The 19,278-nt window shown below is 58.7% G+C and overlaps 1 protein-coding gene across 1 annotated transcript; it reads left to right on the plus strand.

The window, feature by feature from the left end:
• Window positions 1-628: 628 nt before the first annotated feature.
• LOC128950178 (sodium/potassium-transporting ATPase subunit alpha-2-like) lies at window positions 629-18,624 on the plus strand. Its single transcript, XM_054295054.1, is given in 24 exon segments — window positions 629-714; window positions 815-919; window positions 2,047-2,106; window positions 2,967-3,170; window positions 4,034-4,147; window positions 4,222-4,356; window positions 5,344-5,461; window positions 6,422-6,690; window positions 7,495-7,693; window positions 8,668-8,777; window positions 8,861-8,995; window positions 9,508-9,697; window positions 10,610-10,728; window positions 10,730-10,786; window positions 11,434-11,570; window positions 12,066-12,216; window positions 12,985-13,153; window positions 13,576-13,730; window positions 14,250-14,373; window positions 14,997-15,142; window positions 15,868-15,998; window positions 16,784-16,885; window positions 17,622-17,713; window positions 18,516-18,624. Coding segments are annotated over 24 exon segments (3,102 nt in total). The 5' UTR covers window positions 629-663; the 3' UTR covers window positions 18,545-18,624.
• The last annotated feature ends 654 nt before the right edge of the window (window positions 18,625-19,278 follow it).

Below are 19,278 nucleotides of genomic sequence, written 5' to 3' on the forward strand. Positions count from 1 at the left end.
CCACCCTGGTGACCACAGTGACCCCTCAATGACCACAGTGCCACTCTAATGACCACAGTGCCACTCTGGGGACCACAATGACCCCCATGACCACAGTGACCCCCTCAATGACCACAATGACCCCTCAATGACCACAATGCCACTCTAGTGACCACAGTGACCCCTCAGTGACCCCTCAATGACCACAGTGAACCACCCCATGACCACAGTGCCACCCTGGTGACCATAATGACCCCTCCATGGCCACAGTGACCCCCTCAATGGCCACAGGGCCACCCTGGTGACAGCGGTGACACCCTGGTGACCACAGTGACCCCTCCATGACCACAGTGACCCCATGGTGACCACAGTGACCCCTCAATGACCACAGTGCCACTCTAATGACCACAGTGTCACCCTGATGACCACAGTGACCCCTCAATGACCACAGTGACCCCTCAATGGCCACAATGCCACCCTGGTGACCATAATGACCCCTCAATGACCACAATGCCACTCTGGGGACCATAATGACCCCCATGACCACAGTGACCCCCTCAATGACCCCTCAATGACCACACCCCCCCTCCCCACGCCCCCCCCAGTGGTGACCCCATCCCCGCCGCGCCCCCCCCGCCCGCCCGTGCCCGGTGCCCGGTGCCCGCCGCCCCCCCCGCGCTGACGATGCCGGTGGCCACGGTGACGCCGGTGCTGGCCGTGACCTCCACGCCCACGGTAATGGCCCTGGGCTGGCGGGGCGGGAGGGGCGCGGGTGGCACCGGGGGGGTCCCCGTGTCCCCCCCGTGTCCCCGTGCCCACCGCGCGGTGCCCGCAGGCCGGCCGCGAGTACTCGCCCGCGGCCACCACGTCCGAGAACGGCGGCGGGAAGAGGAAGCAGAAGGAGAAGGAGCTGGACGAGCTCAAGAAGGAGGTGAACCTGGTGAGTGGGGACACACGGGGGGACATGGGGACACACAGGGGACAGGGGAACAGGGGCAGGGACATGGGGACATGGGACAGGCAGGGGACATGGGGACATGGGGACACGGACATGGGGACACGGGACAGTGGTAGGGATGGGGACACACAGGGGACATGGGGACAGACAGGGGACAGGGGAACAGGGGCAGGGACAGACAGGGGACAGGGACATGGGGACATGGGGACATGGGGACACAGGGACAGCCAGGGGACATGGGGACAGGGACATGGGGACGCGGGACAGACAGGGGACATGGGGACACACAGGGGACAGGGGAACAGGGGCAGGGACATGGGGACATGGGACAGACAGGGGACAGGGACATGGGGACATGGGGACATGGGGACACGGGACAGTGGTAGGGATGGGGACACACAGGGGACATGGGGACACAGGGACAGACAGGGGACAGGCACAGGGACACGGGACAGTGAGGGGACAGAGAGGGGACAGTCAGGGACAGAGTGACAGGGACAGGAGACAGACAGGGGACAGGGGCATGGGGATGGGGACACAGGACAGGGACACGGGGACGCAGGGACATGGGGACAGCGAGGGGACAGTGAAAGGGACAGGGACATGGGGACAGACAGGGGACATGGGGACATGGGGACACAGGACAGATGGGACAGCAACAGGGACAGCCAGGGGACACGGGGACAGTGAGGGGACAGGGGACATGGGGAGCATAAGGACACGGGGACAGTGATAGGTACAGGGCGACACTGGGACCCTGGGGGCATGGGGGACATGGGGATAGTGGCCATGTCATTGCATTCATGGGTGACATGGGTGACATGGGACTCCGGGGACAGCTGGCTGTGTCATCCCATCCAGAGGGATGTGGGTGACATGGGGACATAGGGACATGCCACCCTGCTGGGGCGACTGGGGTCACGGGGACAGCTGTCCCATGTCACCCAGCTGAGGTGACAGTGACATGGGTGACGTGGGCGGTGTGGGACCCTGGGGACAGCTGGCCATGCCACCCGAGCCAGAGGGACACGGGTGACAGGGGTGGCAGGGGTGGCAGGGGGACAGCTGGCTGTGGGGACACGGTGACAGGGGTGACATTTGTCCCTCAGGATGACCACAAACTGTCCCTGGATGAGCTGGGCAGGAAGTACCAAGTGGACCTGTCCCGGGTAAGATGTCCCCTTGTCCCTGTGTCGCTGTGCCCCCTGTCCTCGTGTCCCTGTGTTCCTGTGTCCCCATGTCCCTGTGTCTCTCTACCTGCACATCCCTCAATCCCAATGTCCCCGGTGTCCCCCTGGTGTCACCGTGTCCCTGTGTCCCCGTGTGCCCCTGCTGTCCCTGTGTCCCCGTCCCCCTGTCCCTGGTGTCCCCCTGGTGTCACCGTGTCCCGATGTCCCCATGACTCCCTGGTGTCCCCGTGTTCCCCTGGTGTTCCTGCTGTCCCCGTGTCCCTGGTGTCACCGTGTCCCCATGTCCCCCTGCTGTCCCCATGTCCCCCTGCTGTTCCTGTGTCCCCCCAGTGTCCCTGTGTCCCCCTGGTGTCACTGTCCCCCCGGTGTCCCCATGTTCCTGGTGTCCCTCTGCCATCCCCATGTCCCTCTGGTGTCACCATGTCCCCGTGTCCCCCTGTTGTCCCTGTGCTCCCCTGGTGTCACCGTGTCCCTGCTATCCCCATGTCCCCACTATCCCCATGTCCCCCTGCTGTCCTGCTGTCCCTCTGCTGTCCCCATGTCCCCCTGCTGTCCCCATGTCCCCGATGTCCCCATGTCCCCAGTGTCTCTGTGTCCCCCCAGTGTCCCCATGTCCCCATATCCCTGTGTCCCCACGTCCCTGCTATCCCCATGTCCCCCTGGTGTCCCCATGTCCCTGGTGTCCCCCTGGTGTCCCCACGTCCCTGCTATCCCCATGTCCCCCTGGTGTCCCCCTGGTGTCCCCACGTCCCTGCTATCCCCATGTCCCCCTGGTGTCCCCATGTCCCTGGTGTCCCCCTGGTGTCACCGTGTCCCCCTGATGTCCCCGTGTCCCGCAGGGCCTGACCAACGCCCGTGCTGCTGAGATCCTGGTCCAGGATGGCCCCAACGCTCTGACGCCGCCTCCCACCACGCCCGAGTGGGTGAAGTTCTGCCGGCAGCTCTTCGGGGGCTTCTCCATCCTGCTCTGGATCGGCGCCATCCTCTGCTTCCTGGCCTACGGCATCCAGGCCGCCATGGAGGACGAGCCCGCCAACGACAACGTGAGCGGCACCGGGGACACGGGGACATGGGGGGTATGGGGGGCACCAGGGGCATGGGGGACACCAGGGGGTATGGGGGGTATGGGGACATGGGGGGAATGGGGATATGGGGGGGCACTGGGGGTATAGGGGGGTATGGGGGACATGGGGGGCATCAGGGGCATCGGAGGACATGGGGACATGGGGACACAGGGACACCAGAGGGTATGGGGGGTATGGAGGGCACAGGGGGCATGAGGGGGTATAGGGAGATAGGGACACAGTGGACATGGGGCTTATGGGGGATATGGGGGCATTGGAGGCATGGGGAGTATGGGGACACTGGGGACATGGGGGGCACCAGGAGAATGGGAGTTATGGGGGGGTATGGAGACACTGGGTGCATGAGGGGCATGGAGGGTATGGGGACATGGCAGGGGTCTGAGGAGCACAGGGACAGGGGGGGCATGTGGGGCATCAGGGGGCATGGAGGACATGGGGACACAAGGGGCACCGGGGGCACCAGGGGGTATGAGGAAAATGGGGGACATGGCAGGTATGGGGGGTATGGGGACACTGGGGGCACCGGGAGTATGGGGGGGTATCAGGGGCATCGGGGGGGCATGGGGCACACTAGCAGGGTCTAGGATCATGGGGACAGCCATATCAAGGTGCCAAGGGGACAGTGGCACTGGGGTGGCACAATCCAGTGGCCCCTTGTCCCCTCCCCAACCCGTGCCAGCCCTCGGGTTGCCCAGCTGTGGGTATGGGGGGGATTCCAAACCCCTGAGGGTGTCCCCTCCCTGTCACCCCACCCTGGGGGTCCCTGGGGGGTTCCTCAGTGCCCTCCCAGGTGCTGAGGTGCCCCCTCCCCATGGTGCCAGCTGTACCTGGGGGTGGTCCTGGCCGCCGTCGTCATCGTCACCGGCTGCTTCTCCTACTACCAAGAGGCCAAGAGCTCCAAGATCATGGACTCCTTCAAGAACATGGTGCCCCAGGTGGGCAGGGGGGCACAGCCGGGGGGGTTCCAGGGGGATGGTGGGCACCCCCTGAGGTGCCCGGTGCCCCCCAGCAAGCGCTGGTGATCCGAGAGGGAGAGAAGATCCAGATCAACGCCGAGAACGTCGTGGTGGGAGACCTGGTGGAGGTGAAGGGCGGCGACAGGGTGCCCGCGGACATGAGGATCATCTCCTCCCACGGCTGCAAGGTGGGGACATTGGGGACGTTGGGGACACTGGGGACATTGGGGATGTTGGGGACATTGGGACATTGGGACATTGGGGACGTTGGGGACGTTGAGGACATTGAGGACATTGGGGACATTGGGACATTGGGAATGTTGGGGACATGGGGAACAGGGTGCCCGCAGACATGAGAATCATCTCCTCCCACGGCTGCAAGGTGGGGACACTGGGGACGTTGGGGACACTGGGGAGCATTGGGGACATTGGGGACATTGGGGACATTGGAGACGTTGGGGACATTGGGAACGTTGGGGACGTTGAGGACATTGAGGACATTGGGGACATTGGGGACACTAGGGACATTGGGGACATTGGGGACATTGGGTACAGGGTGCCTGCAGACATGAGGATCATCTCCTCCTACGGCTGCAAGGTGGGGACATTGGGGACATTGGGGACATTGGGAACGTTGGGGACTTTGGGGACGTTGGGGACATTGGGGACATTGGGGACATTGGGAACGTTGGAGACGTTGGGGACATTGAGGACATTGGGGACACTGGGGACATTGGGGACATTGGGGACAGGGTGCCCGCGGACATGAGGATCACCTCCTCCCATGGCTGCAAGGTGGGCACGGGGGGACATCCAAATGCACCCAACCCCACCCAATCCCCCCATAGGCCCCATAACCCCAAATCCCCCCATAACCCCTGTACCCCAATTCCCCCTGAATCCCCCCATAACCCCAAATGTCCCCACAACCCCAAATCCGTCCCACAACCACAAACCCCTCCATAACCCCAAATCCCCCCATAACCCCTGTACCCCAATTCCCCCTGAACCCCCCCCATAACCCAAAACCCCCCATAACCCCAATCTCCCCCATAACCCCAAATCCCCACAATCCCCCTCACAACCCACATCCCCCCAACCCCCCCCATAACCCCAATCTCCCCAATCCCCCCCAAATCCCCCCAATCCCCCCAACCCAATCCCCTGCCCCCCAGGTGGATAACTCCTCCCTGACGGGCGAGTCGGAGCCCCAGACGCGCTCCCCGGAGTTCACGCACGAGAACCCGCTGGAGACGCGCAACATCTGCTTCTTCTCCACCAACTGCGTCGAAGGTGGGGTGTTCCTGGTGTCCCCAGGGCCACCGGTGCCAATTAGTGCCCAACCCAGTGCCACCAGTGCCCCAGTGACCATCCCAGTGCCACCTGTGCCACCGGTGCCTATCAGTGCCCAACCCAGTGTCACCTGTGCTACCTGTGACCATCCCAGTGCCCATGCCAGTGCCACCAGTGCCACCTGTGCCAATCGGTGCCCAACCCAGTGCTGCCAGTGCCGCCAGTGCCGCCAGTGCCGCCAGTGACCATCCCAGTGCCACCGGTGCCGCCTGTGCCCATCCCAGTGCCACCTGTGCTACCAGTGCCCATCCCAGTGCCACCAGTGCCACTGGTGACGCCAGTGCTACCAGTGCCTCCAGTTCCCCATCCCAATGCCCCCAGTGCCATCAGTGCCCATCCCAGTGCCACCTGTGACCATCCCAGTGCCCCCATTGCTCCCAGTGCTTCCAGTTCTCCATCCCAGTGCCCCCAGTGCTCATCCCAGTGCACCAGTGCCCCCAGTGACTGTCTCAATGCCACCTGTGCCACCTGTGACCATCCCAGTGCCCCAGTGCCTGTCCCACTCCCACCTGTGACCATCACAGTGCAACCAGTGCCCATCCCAGTGCCCATCCCAGTGCCCATCCCAGTGCCCCCCAGGGCCCCCAGTTCCCCCAGTTCCCCCAGTGCCCCATTCCAGTTCCCCATCCCAATGCCCCAGTGCCCCCAGTTCCCCATCCCAGTGCCCCTCTCCCATTGCCTCCAGTGCCACCCCCTCAGGGTCTTTGTCACCTCGGTGTCCCCAGGGACAGTGTGTGGCATCGTCATCTCCATGGGTGACCACAGTGACCATCCCAGTGCCACCTGTGCCTCCATTGCCCCCATTGCCCCCATTGCCCCCAGTGCCGATCCCAATTCCCCCAGTGCCCCCAGTGCCATGTCCCCAGGCTCTTTGTCACTTTGTCACCTCGGTGTCCCCAGGCACGGCGCGTGGCATTGTCATCTCCACGGGTGACCGCACGGTCATGGGCCGCATCGCCTCGCTGGCCTCGGGGCTGGAGGTGGGCCGGACGCCCATCGCCATGGAGATCGAGCACTTCATCCGCCTCATCACCGGCGTCGCCGTCTTCCTCGGCCTCTCCTTCTTCATCCTCTCGCTCATCCTCGGCTACACCTGGCTCGAGGCCGTCATCTTCCTCATCGGCATCATCGTGGCCAACGTGCCCGAGGGGCTGCTGGCCACCGTCACCGTGAGTGGGAGTGAACTGGGAGGGACTGGGAGGGACTGGGATGGAGATATTGGGCTGTAAAAGGGTACTGGGATGGAATAGGAGCACCACCATCATCTTCTTCATCAGCATCATCATGGCCAATGTGCCCCAGGGGCTTCTGGCCACTGTCACGGTGAGCTGGAGTGAACTGGGATGGACTGGGAAGAACTGGGAGCAAACTGGGAGTGACTGGGAGGGACTGGGATGGAGATACAGGGGATTGGGATGGACTGGAATGGACTGGGATGGACTGGGAGAGGCTTGAGGCCGTCATCTTCCTCATGGGCATCATCGTGGCCAACTTGCCCAAGGGGCTGCTGGCCACTGTCACCATGAGTGGGAGCAAACTGGGAATGACTGGGAGGGAGATACTGGGGACTGGGATGGACTGGAATGGACTGGGACGGACTGGGATGGAGATACGCGGGATTGGTGTTGAACTGGGAGCATCCACCATCATCTTCCTCATGGGCATCATCATGGCCAACGTGCCCGAGGGGCTGCTGGCCACCATCACCATGAGTGGGAGCAAACTGGGAGGGACTGGGAGCAAACTGGGAGGGAAATATGGGGCACTGGGAGCACTCTTGAGGGGCTCCACCATCATCTTCCTCATGGGCATCATCATGGCCAACGTGCCCGAGGGGCTGCTGGCCACCGTCATGGTGGGAGGGGGCACTGTGAGGGCACTGGGAGGGCACTGGGTTCAGTTTTGGGGTCGAGGTGATTCTGTTCACCCTGTATGGGGGTCCCACACCACTGACACCCCGGGGTGCCCCCCAGGTGTGCCTGACCCTCACTGCCAAGCGCATGGCCAGGAAGAACTGCCTGGTGAAGAACCTGGAGGCCGTGGAGACCCTCGGCTCCACCTCCACCATCTGCTCGGACAAGACGGGGACGCTGACCCAGAACCGCATGACCGTGGCCCACATGTGGTTCGACAACCAGATCCACGAGGCCGATACCACCGAGGACCAGTCGGGTGAGCGGGGGCACCCCGAGACCCCCAGTACTCCCAGTGCCCCGATCCCCTGGAACCCCAATGCCCTGGGACCTCAATGCCCTGGAACCCCAATGCCCTGAGACCTTGGTACCCAAATCCCCTGGCACCCTGATCCCCTGGAACCCCAGTCCCCCAAATCACCAATCCCCTGGCACCCCAATCTCCTGGAACCCCAATGCCTTGGGACTTCAGTACCCAATCCCCCTGGCACCCCGATCCCCTGGCACCCTGATCCTCTGGGACCCCTATGCCCTGGGACTTTGGTATACAAATCCCTGGCACCCCAATTCCCCTGACACCCTGATCCCCTGGAACTCCAATCCCCCAAAACCCGAATCCCCTTGAACCCCAATCTCCCAACACCCCAATCCCCTGGAACCCCAATGCCCCAAAACCCCGATCCCTTGGCACCCCAATGCCCTGACAATGCCCCGTGTCCCCAGGTGCCACCTTCGACAAGCACTGTCCCACATGGGCGGCCCTGGTGACGCTGGGATGGTCAATGGGTGACACTGGGGTGGTCAATGGGTGACACCATGGTGGCCAATGGGTGACATTGGTGACACCAGAGTGGTCAATGGGTGGCACTGGTGACACCGGGATGGTCAGTGGGTGACACCAGAGTGGTCAATGCATGTCCCTGACAGTGCTCGTGTCCCCAGGTGCCACTTTCAACAAGCACTCTCCCACCTGGGCGGCCCTGGTGACACTGGGGTGGTCAATGGGTGATACTGGTATGGTCAATAGGTGACACTGGTGACACCAGCCATACCCTGACAGTGCCCCATGTCCCCAGGTGCCACCATCGACAAGCACTCTCCCACGTGGGCAGCCCCAGTGACACCGGGGTGGTCAATGGGTGACACCGGGGCAGTCAATGGATAATTGATCAATGGGTGACATTGGTGACACCATGGTGGTCACCATACCCTGACAATGCCCCGTGTCCCCAGGTGCCACCTTCGACAAGCGCTCTCCCACGTGGGCGGCCCTGGCGCGCATCGCGGGGCTCTGTAACCGCGCCGTGTTCAAGCCGGGCCAGGAGAACGTCTCCATCTCCAAGGTGGGGGGGGTCCCCGTGGCCCTGGGGGAGGGGACAGAGGGGTCAGGGCCCCGGTGACAGCGGTGACAGCGCTGTCCCCACAGCGGGACACGGCCGGGGACGCGTCCGAGTCGGCGCTGCTCAAGTGCATCCAGCTGTCGTGCGGCTCCGTCAAGAGGATGCGGGACAGGAACCCCAAAGTGACCGAGATCCCCTTCAACTCCACCAACAAGTACCAGGTGAGGGCACGGGGGGAACTGGGGGAACTGGGATGGGGCACTGGGGGAACTGGGGAAAATGAGGGAACTGGGGGAACTGGGGGCAATGGGGGCAATTGGGGAACTGGGATGGGGAACTGGGGGCACTGGGCGCAATGGGGGAGATGCAAAGGGGCACTGGGGGCAGTGGGGGAACTGGGGGATCTGGGGGCACTGGGATAATGGGGGCACGGGGGCAATGGGGGAACTGGGGGCAATGGGGGGCATTGGGAGCACTGGGGGAAATGGGGGCAATGGGGGCACTGGGATGGGGCACTGGAGTCTCTGGGCAGTGTGTGGATGCCCCTGGGTGGCTCTGGGTGGCACTGGTGACACTGGGTGGGATTATGTGTGACCCTGGGGTGGCCCTGGGTGACCATGGGATGGCTCTGGGTGACCCTGGGGTGGCTGTGGTGACCCTGAGCTGCCCCTGGCTGACCCCACACTGACCATGGCGCATGACCCCACTGTCCCCTGTCCGTGCCCGTGTCCAGCTGTCCATCCACGAGCGCGAGGAGGACCCCCAGGGGTACCTGCTGGTGATGAAGGGAGCCCCCGAGCGCATCCTGGACCGCTGCTCCCGCATCCTCCTGCAGGGCCAGGAGCAGCCCCTGGACCAGGAGATGAGAGAGGCCTTCCAGAACGCCTACCTGGAGCTGGGGGGGCTCGGGGAGAGGGTCCTGGGTACGCCTGGGGGTCCTGGGGGAAATTCTGGGGGGATTTGGGAGTCCCTGGGTCACTGGAAGGGGATCAAGAGGGGATTTGGGGGAGAAGACCCAGGATAAGAACATGGAGGAACCTTCCAGAACGCCTACCTGGAGCTGGGGGGGCTCGGGGAGAGGGTCCTGGGTACGCCTGGGGGTCCTGGGGGGGTCCTAGGGGAGTCCTGGGTGGTCCTGAGGGGCTGGAGAGGGGATCAAGAGGGGATTTGGGGGAGAAGATCCTGGATAAGAACATGGAGGAGCCTTCCAGAACGCCTACCTGGAGCTGGGGGGGCTCGGGGAGAGGGTCCTGGGTACGCCTGGGGGTCCTGGGGGGGTTCCTGGGGGGCTGGAAAGGGATCCAGGGGGAATTTTGGGGGTTCTCAGGGGAGCAGCAGCTGGGTAAGAACATGAAGGAACCTTCCAGAACGCCTACCTGGAGCTGGAGGGACTCAGGGAGAGGGTCCTGGGGAGTTCCTGGTGGTGCCCAGGGTTCTGTCACCTGTACCTGTCCCCAAACAAGTTCCTGGGGGTGTTTTTGGTGGTTTTGGGGTCACACTGTCCCATCCCGGTGTCCCCAGGGTTCTGTCACCTGTACCTGTCCCCGGACAAGCTCCTGGGGTATTTTTGGTGGTTTTGGGGTCTCACTGTCCCCACAATGTCCCCAGGGTTCTGTCACCTGTACCTGCCCCCAGACACAATCCTGGGGGTGTTTTTGGGGTGTTTTTGTGGTCACATTGTCCCCGTGGTGTCCCCAGGTTTCTGTCACCTGTACAGAAGTTCTTGTGGGTGTTTTGGGGTCACACTGTCCCCACAATGTCCCCAGGGTTCTGTCACCTGTACAGAAGTTCCTGGGGCTGTTTTTGGGGTCACACTGTCCCCGTGGTGTCCCCAGGGTTCTGCCACCTGTACCTGCCCCCGGACAAGTTCCCCCGTGGGTTCCGTTTCGACGCGGACGAGGTGAATTTCCCCACCACCGACCTTTGCTTCGTGGGGCTCATGTCCATGATCGACCCCCCCCCGCGCCGCCGTGCCCGACGCCGTGGGCAAGTGCCGGAGTGCCGGCATCAAGGTGGGACCCCAAAACACACCTGAGACCCATCCGGGACCCCAAAGCCACGGACAGGACCCCAAAACCCCTGCCCGGGACCCCAGAAAACCCCCTGAGCCCCCCCGGGACCCCAAAACACACCTGAGCTTGCCCAGGACCCCAAAACTCCCACCCAGGACTCCAGAACCTCCCCTGAGCCCACTCCGACCCCAAAACCCCTGCCCAGGACTCCAAAACTCCAGTCTGGGACCCCAAAACCTCCCTGAGCCCCCCTGGGACCCCAAAACCCTGGACAGGACACCAAAACCCCTGCCCGGGACCCCAAAACCCCCACCTGGGACCCCAAAACACACCCTGAGCCTGCCCAGGACCCAAAAACCTCCCCTGAGCCCACCCGGACCCCAAAAGCCCCGCCCAGGACCCCAAACCCCCCCTGAGCTCACCTGGGGTGCCCATTTCCCCTTGGCCCCCTCCATTCTGGGCTGTCCCCAGTTGTCCCCAGGTGTCCCCCAGGTGCCCCCAGTTGTCCCCAGATGTCCCCCCAGTTGTCCCCAGGTGTCCCCCAGGTGCCCTCAGGTGTCCTCCAGGTGTGTCCAAGTGTCCCCAGGTGCCCCCAGGTATCCCCCAGGTGTGCCCAGCTGTGCCCAGGTGCTGATGGTGCCCCCCAGGTGATCATGGTGACCGGGGACCACCCGATCACGGCCAAGGCCATCGCCAAGGGCGTGGGGATCATCTCCGAGGGCAACGAGACCGTGGAGGACATCGCGGCACGGCTGAACATCCCTGTGAGCCAGGTGAACCCCAGGTGAGACATCCTGAACATCCCCATCAGGCAGGTGAACCCCAAGTGAGCTCCAGGTGAACCCCAGGTGAGCCAGGTGAGCCACAGGTGAGCTCCAGGTAAGCCCCAGGTGAGTCCCAGGACAACCCCATGTGAGCCAGATGAACCCCAGAGGAACCCCTGGTGAACCCCAGGTGAGCTCCAGGTGAGCCCCAGGTGAGACAGGTAGGGGAAATTGAGGGAATTTGGGGGGTCTTTCAAGAAATTTTGGAGTCCTGGAGCAGATTTTGGGGTGCTGACCTCCCAGTGACCCCCTCCAAGGTGTGTTTGGTGCATGGTCACACCTGAAGGACACGACCTGGGAACAGTTGGGGAGGCAGTTGAACGGGGTGGTTTTGGGATGGGTTCCTGGGAGTTTTCTGGGAATTTTGGGGTCCTGGGGTTTTTTTCCCAGGAATTTTGGGGTGCCGATTTTGGGGTGTCAGTTTTGGGGTGCCGATTTTGGGGTTTTGACCCCAGGGAGGCCAAGGCGTGCGTGGTGCACGGCTCGGACCTGAAGGACATGAGCTCGGAGCAGCTGGACGAGATCCTGCGCAACCACACCGAGATCGTGTTCGCCCGCACGTCGCCCCAGCAGAAGCTGATCATCGTCGAGGGCTGCCAGCGACAGGTGACAGCGCCCCGGCCCTGTGTCACCTGTGTCACCTGGGCCACCGCTGGCACCTCATCACAACGGCCCCAGTGTCCCAAATAATGCCGATGTCCCCAAGTGTCCCCAAAGCCAACAGTGTCTCCAGCATCCGCAATGTTCCCCATATTCCAAATGGCCCCAGTGTCATCAAGTGTCCCCAATGTCCCCAGTGTCCCCAAAGTCACCAATTCCTCTGGTATCCCCAGTGTTCCCCATATTCCCAGTGTCCTCAAGTGTCCCCAATGTCCCCAATACCTCCAATGTACCCAATGTCCCCAAAACCACCAATGTCCCCAGTATCCCCAGTCTTCCCCACATTCCCAATGTCCTCAATATCCAAAACATCCCCAATGTCCCCAATATCCTCAAGTGTCTTCAAGTGTCCCCAATGTCCCCAAAGCCACCAATGTCCCCAATGTCCCCAATCTTCCCCATATTCCCAATGTCCCCAATATCCAAAACATCCCCAATATCCCATGTCCTCAATGTCCCCAATACCTCCAATGTCTCCACTGTCCCCAAAGTCACCCATGTCCCCAAAGTCCCCAATATCCCAAATGATCCCTGTGATCCCAATGTCCCCAATACTCCCAATGTCCCCACTGTCTCCCAAAGCCCTCAATGTCCCCAGTGTCCTCAATGTCCCCAAAGCCCTCAGTGTAAGCAAGATCCCCAATATCCCCAATATTCCCAATACCCCCAATGTCCCCAGTGTCCCCAATGTCCCCAACATCTCCATGTCCCCAGGGCGCCATCGTGGCGGTGACAGGTGATGGCGTCAATGACTCCCCGGCGCTGAAGAAGGCGGACATCGGCATCGCCATGGGCATCGCGGGCTCGGACGTGTCCAAGCAGGCGGCCGACATGATCCTGCTGGATGACAACTTCGCCTCCATCGTCACCGGCGTCGAGGAAGGTTGGGGACAGACACCGGGGTTTGGGGACATTGGGGACATGGGGGGTACTGGGGGAATTTGGGGAACTGGGGCCGTTGGGGATACTGGGGACATTGGGGATGTGGGGGTGTTGGAGGTGTTGAGGGGTGTTGGGGACACTGGGGACTTTGAGGACATTGGGGACACTGGGGACACTGGGGACATTGGGATATTGGGGACAATGGCAACATTTGTGGATGTTCAGGATATTGAGATATTGAGGACATTTGTGGCTATTTTTGGGGACATTGGGGACATTTGTGGGTTTTTGGGACTTTGGGGACATTGGGGACATTTGTGAGTATTTGGGACATTGGGATATCCGGGACATTGGGGGCATTGGGAGCACTGGGGGCACTGGGGACATGTGGGGACATTTGGGGACACTGCTGTCCCCTGGCAGGCCGCCTGATCTTCGACAACCTGAAGAAGTCGATCGCCTACACCCTGACCAGCAACATCCCCGAGATCACCCCGTTCCTGCTCTTCATCATCGCCAACATCCCGCTGCCACTGGGCACCGTCACCATCCTCTGCATCGACCTGGGCACCGACATGGTGAGGGGACTCCATATCCTCCTGGGGACCCCAAATCCACCCCAAATCCATCTCAAATCCACCCCAAATCCACCCCAAATCCCACTGTCCCTGAGCACCGTTACCATCCTCTGCATCGACCTGGGCACCAACATGGTGAGGGACCCCAAATCCATCCCAAATCCACCCGGAAACCCCAAAAACATCCTAAATTCATCGCAAATCCACCCCAAATCCATCATTGCCAACATCCCGCTGCCGCTGGGCACTGTCACCATCCTCTGCATCGACCTGGGCACCGACATGGTGAGGGGACCCCAAATCTGCCAAAATCCACCCCAAATCCACCCAGGGACCCCAAATCCATCCCATATCCAACCAGGGACCCCAAACCCTCCCAGGAACACCAAATCCATCCCAGAGATCCCAAATCCATCCTAGAGACCCCAGACCCTCCTGTCCCTGTACACTGCCACCATCCCATGACGTGGGACAGTGGATGACACCAGGTGACACTGGGTGACACCGCTGTCCCCTCAGGTCCCCGCCATCTCCTTGGCCTATGAGGCGGCCGAGAGCGACATCATGAAACGGCAACCGCGGAACCCCCGCAGCGACAAACTGGTCAACGAGAGGCTCATCAGCATGGCCTACGGCCAGATCGGTCAGTGGTCACTCTGGGGTTATTCGTGGTCAGTCATGGTCACTCTGGGGTCAGTTGTGGTCATTCATGATCAGTCTCGGGTCATTCATGGTCATTCATGGTCACTCATGGTCAATGAGTGGCTCATCAGCATGGCCTATGGCCAGATCGGTCAGTGGTCACTCTGGGGTCATTCATGGTCAGTCATGGTCAGTCTGGGGTGATTCGTGGTCATTCATGGTCAGTCTGGGGTCATTCATGGTCAACGAGCAGCTCATCAGCATGGCCTATGGCCAGATCGGTCAGTGGTCACTCTGTGGTCACTCTGTGGTCACTCAGGGCCATCAGCATGGCCTATGGCCGGATTGGTCAGTGAGGGCTCCCAAGGTGATCCCAAATCCTGAGGTTTTTATCCTGATCCTGATCCTGGTCCCTCAGGGATGATCCAGGCTCTGGGCAGGTTCTTCATGCACTTTGTGATCCAATCCCGTGTTTTTTATCCCAATCTGTGGTTTTTATCCCAATTCCAATCCCACAGGGATGATCCAGGCTCTGGGCGGGTTCTTCACACACTGTGTGATCCAATCCCATGGTTTTTATCCCTATCTGTGGTTTTTGTCCCAATCCCAATCTTGGTCTCTCAGGGATGATCCAGGCTCTGGGCGGGTTCTTCACCTACTTTGTGATCCTGGCGGAGAATGGGTTCCTGCCGGGGACGCTGCTCGGGATCCGCCTGGCCTGGGACGATCGATCCAAGAACGACCTGGAGGATTCCTACGGGCAGGAGTGGGTGAGGGACCCTACACTGACCCTACACACTGGTTACACACTGGTTACACACAGGTTACACACCTATTTCCATCCCAACACCTATTTCCATCCCATTTCCATCTCCATTCCCACCCCATTTCTGGCCCATTCTCACACCCATTTCCATATTTATTTCCACCCCATTTCTACCCCGTTCCCCCTGGTCACTCCCGGTTTCCCCCGTTCACTCCGGTTTTCCCCATTGTTCACTTGTGATTTCCTCCCCGGTTTCCTCCGTGGTTTCCCCTGTTGTTCACTCCGGTTTCCTCCGAGTTTCCTGGTTTCCTCGCTGGTTTCCTTTCCAGTTCCCCATTTTTCACTCCCAGTTTCCCCTATTGTTTACTCGTGGTTTCCTCCCCAGTTTCACCATTTTTCACCCTGGTTTCCCCCGTTGTTCACTCCCGGTTTCCTCCCAGTTTCCCCATTGTTCACTCCCAGTTTCCTCATTGCTCACTCCATTTCCCCATTGTTCACTCCCGGTTTCCTCCCGGTTTTGCTCATTTTTCACTCCCAGTTTCCCCTGTTGTTCACTCTGGTTTCCTCCCCGGTTTCCTCCCTGGCTTCCCCATTTTTCACTCCATTTCCCCTATGGTTCACTCCCGGTTTCCTCCCTGGTTTTCCCATTGTTCACTCTCAGTTTCCCCCATTGTTCACTCTGGTTTCCCCCCCGGTTTCCCGGTTTTTCACCGTTCCCATTTCCCCCAGACGTACGAGCAGCGCAAGGTGGTGGAGTTCACGTGCCACACGGCGTTCTTCGCCAGCATCGTCGTGGTGCAGTGGGCGGATCTCATCATCTGCAAGACGCGCCGCAACTCCGTCTTCCAGCAGGGCATGAAGTGCGACAAAACACCCCAAAAATGCCCCAAATCACCCCAAAATCCCACCCAAAACCACCCCAAAATCCCATCCAAAATGAGAAAAATTCCCCCAAAATCCACGTCAAGTCCATCTTCCAGCAGGGCATGAAGTGCAGCAAAACACCCCAAAAATACCCCAAAACCTTTTGAAAATCCTGCCCAAAACAACCCCAAAATCCAACCAAAAATCCACTTGAAATCATCCCAAAACTACCCCAAAATCCTCCCTCAAACTCACCCCAAAATCCCACTTCAAACCAGCCAAAACTTCCCCAGAATCCACCTCGACTCCATCTTCCAGTAGGCATGAACTGGGGACCAAAACACCCCAAAATTATCCCAAAAATGCCTCAAAAATACCCCAAAACCCTACCTAGAACACACTTGAAATCATCCCAAAACCACCCCAAAAATACTCCAAATCCACCCCAAAATCCCATCCAAAATCAGCCCAAAATCCCACCCAAAACACACCTGAAATCATCCCAAAACCACCCCCAAAATACCTCTAAACTACCCCAAAATCCTACCCAAAACCACCCCAAACCCATCCCAAAACCCCAAAACCTCCCCCAGCCCCCCAAAAAACTCCAAACTACCCCAAAAATGCTCCCAAAAATCCCAAATCCCCTTCCCACAAATCCACTCCAAACTCCCATCTCCCTTTCAACCCTTCCAAAAAATCCCAAAACCTCTCCAACCCTAAAAAAAACCCCAAAACACTCCAAATTCCCCAAAAAACCCAAATCCCCCCAATTTTTTAGGAACAAGATCCTGATTTTCGGGCTGCTGGAGGAGACGGCGCTGGCGGCGTTCCTGTCCTACTGCCCGGGCATGGGGGTGGCTCTGCGCATGTACCCCCTCAAGTGAGGGACACCCCAAAAATCCCCACCCCAAAAATCCCCAATTCCCCTAAAAATCCCCCCCCCCCCCAAAATCCTAAAACTGCCCCAAATCGTCCCCAACAAACCAAATCCCAAAAAAGTCCTCAATTCCCCCACAAAACTCACTCAAATCCATTCCAAAACCCTTCCAAATGACCCAAAAAACCCAAAACTGCTCCAAATCCCCCCAAAAATCCCAAATCTCCTAAAATTCCCTAATTGCCCTACAAAACCCATCTAAAATATCCAAAAACTGCTCCAAATCCCCCGAAAAACTCAAATCCAAAAAAAAATCCCCAATTCCCCTACAAATACCCCCAAAAAATCCCAAATCCCCAATTCCCCTTGAAACCCTCATCTAAAAAATCCCAAAACTGCTCAAATCCCCCCCAAAGAATCCCAATCCCAAAAATCCCCAATTGCCCTAAAAATCCCCTCCTAAAACTCCCAAAACCTCTCCAACCCCTCCTCCCAAAAAATCCCAAATCCCCCCAAAAATCCCCAAATTCCCCCCCAAAATTCCCCTCCAAAAAATCCCCCAACCAACAAAAAAATAGGGGAAAAATGAAAATATTGGGGGCGGAATCTCCGAAAATGGGAATTAAAAAACTGGGGGGAAAATTAAAAAATTTGGAGAGGCAAAAACGGAGCCCCAACCCCCCCAGGATTTGAGGTGCCCCAAATTTTGGGGTCCCAATTTTGGGGTTTTTGTGCCCAGGGTGACCTGGTGGTTCTGCGCCTTCCCCTATTCCCTGCTGATCTTCGCCTACGACGAGGTCAGGAAACTGATCCTGAGGCGCTACCCCGGAGGTGAGACCCCAAAACATGCGGGGACCCCAAAAAAATTGGGGGGAATCCTAAAAAAATTGGGGGGATTCCTAAAAAATTTGGGGGGAAAAATGTAGGGGGAAAAAATGGGGGAAATTTAAAAAAATGGGAATAAAATGGGAATAAAATGGGGGAAATTTGGGAATAAAATGGGGGGGAAGTGGAAATAAAATGGGGGAAAAACTCCAAAAATGGAAACCCTAAAAAAAACGGGAACCCTAAAAAATGGGAACCTTAAAAATTGGAAACCTTAAAAAATGGAATCCCCAAAAATGGGAATAAAAAAAATGGGAGCCCTAAAAATTGGAAATCCTAATAAATGGGAACCCTAAAAAATGAGAACCCTAAGAATGGAAACCCCCAAAAATGGAAAGCATAAAAAAAATGGAAGCCCCAAAAAATGGAAGTCCCAAAAATCGGAATACTTAAAAATGGGAACCCCAAAAGAATGGAATTCCAAAAGATGGAAACCCTAAAATAATGGAAACACCCAAAAATTGAAACCCTAAAATAATGGAAACACCCAAAAATGGGAATGTCTAAAAAATTGAAACACCAAAAAATGGAAATCTCAGAAAATCGGAACACTAAAAATTGGAACCCTAAAAGAACTGGAACATCAAAAAATGAGAATCAAAAAAATCGAAGCCCTAAAAAGTTTGGGGATTTGGGGATTTGAGATTTGGAGATTTTGGGATTTGGGGGTTTGGGGGGTTTGGGATTTGGGGGTTTGGGGTTTTGTGGATTTGGGGTCCATTTGACGCCCCCTCCCCTTTTTTTGCAGGCTGGGTGGAGAAGGAAACCTATTACTGATCCCCTCCCCCCCATTTTGGGACCCCCCGGAGCCCCTCCCCCACCCCAGCACTAACCCGGGGGGGGTCGGGACCCCCTGAACTGGGGGCGCACCCGGACCCCCCCCCTGCAGAGCAATAAACCAGTTTAACCCCCCCGTGTACTGGGATGGACTGGGATGGACTGGGAGGGGAAGGGGGGGAGCCCCAGATCCTTCAAATCCCTCAAATTCCACCAAATTCCCCTAAATTTCTCCAATTTCCCCACAATTTCTCCCAAAATCCCCCAAATTTCCCCCAAGTTTTCCCAGATTTTCCCACATTCCCCCCAAATTCCCACAAATTTCCCAAAATTCCCACGTTTTCCCAGATTTCCCCCGAATCCCCCCATATTCCTCCAAATTTCCCTACATTTCCCCCCAAATTCCCTCAAATTCTCCCCCTCAATTTCCCCAAATTCCCCATCGATTTTCCCAAATTCTCCCCAAATTCGCCCACACATTTCCCCCCCACATTTCCTCCAAATTCCCCCCGAATTTCCCCCAAATCCCCCCCCCCAATTTTCTCCCTAAATTTTCCCCAAAATTCCTTCAAATTTCCCCCAAATTCCCACAAATTCCCCTCCAAATTTTCCCCCTACATTTCCCCCCATTTTTCCCCAGATTTTTCCCCAAATTCCTTCCAAATTCCTCCAAATCCACCCCAAATCTCCCCCAAATTCCCCCCGAATTTTCCCCAAATTCCCCTCAGATTTTC

The sequence above is a fragment of the Melozone crissalis genome, unplaced genomic scaffold (assembly GCF_028551555.1).
Source record: "Melozone crissalis strain CALT ecotype California unplaced genomic scaffold, PUWL_Pcris_2 ptg000485l_1, whole genome shotgun sequence".
Classification (NCBI taxonomy): domain Eukaryota; kingdom Metazoa; phylum Chordata; class Aves; order Passeriformes; family Passerellidae; genus Melozone; species Melozone crissalis.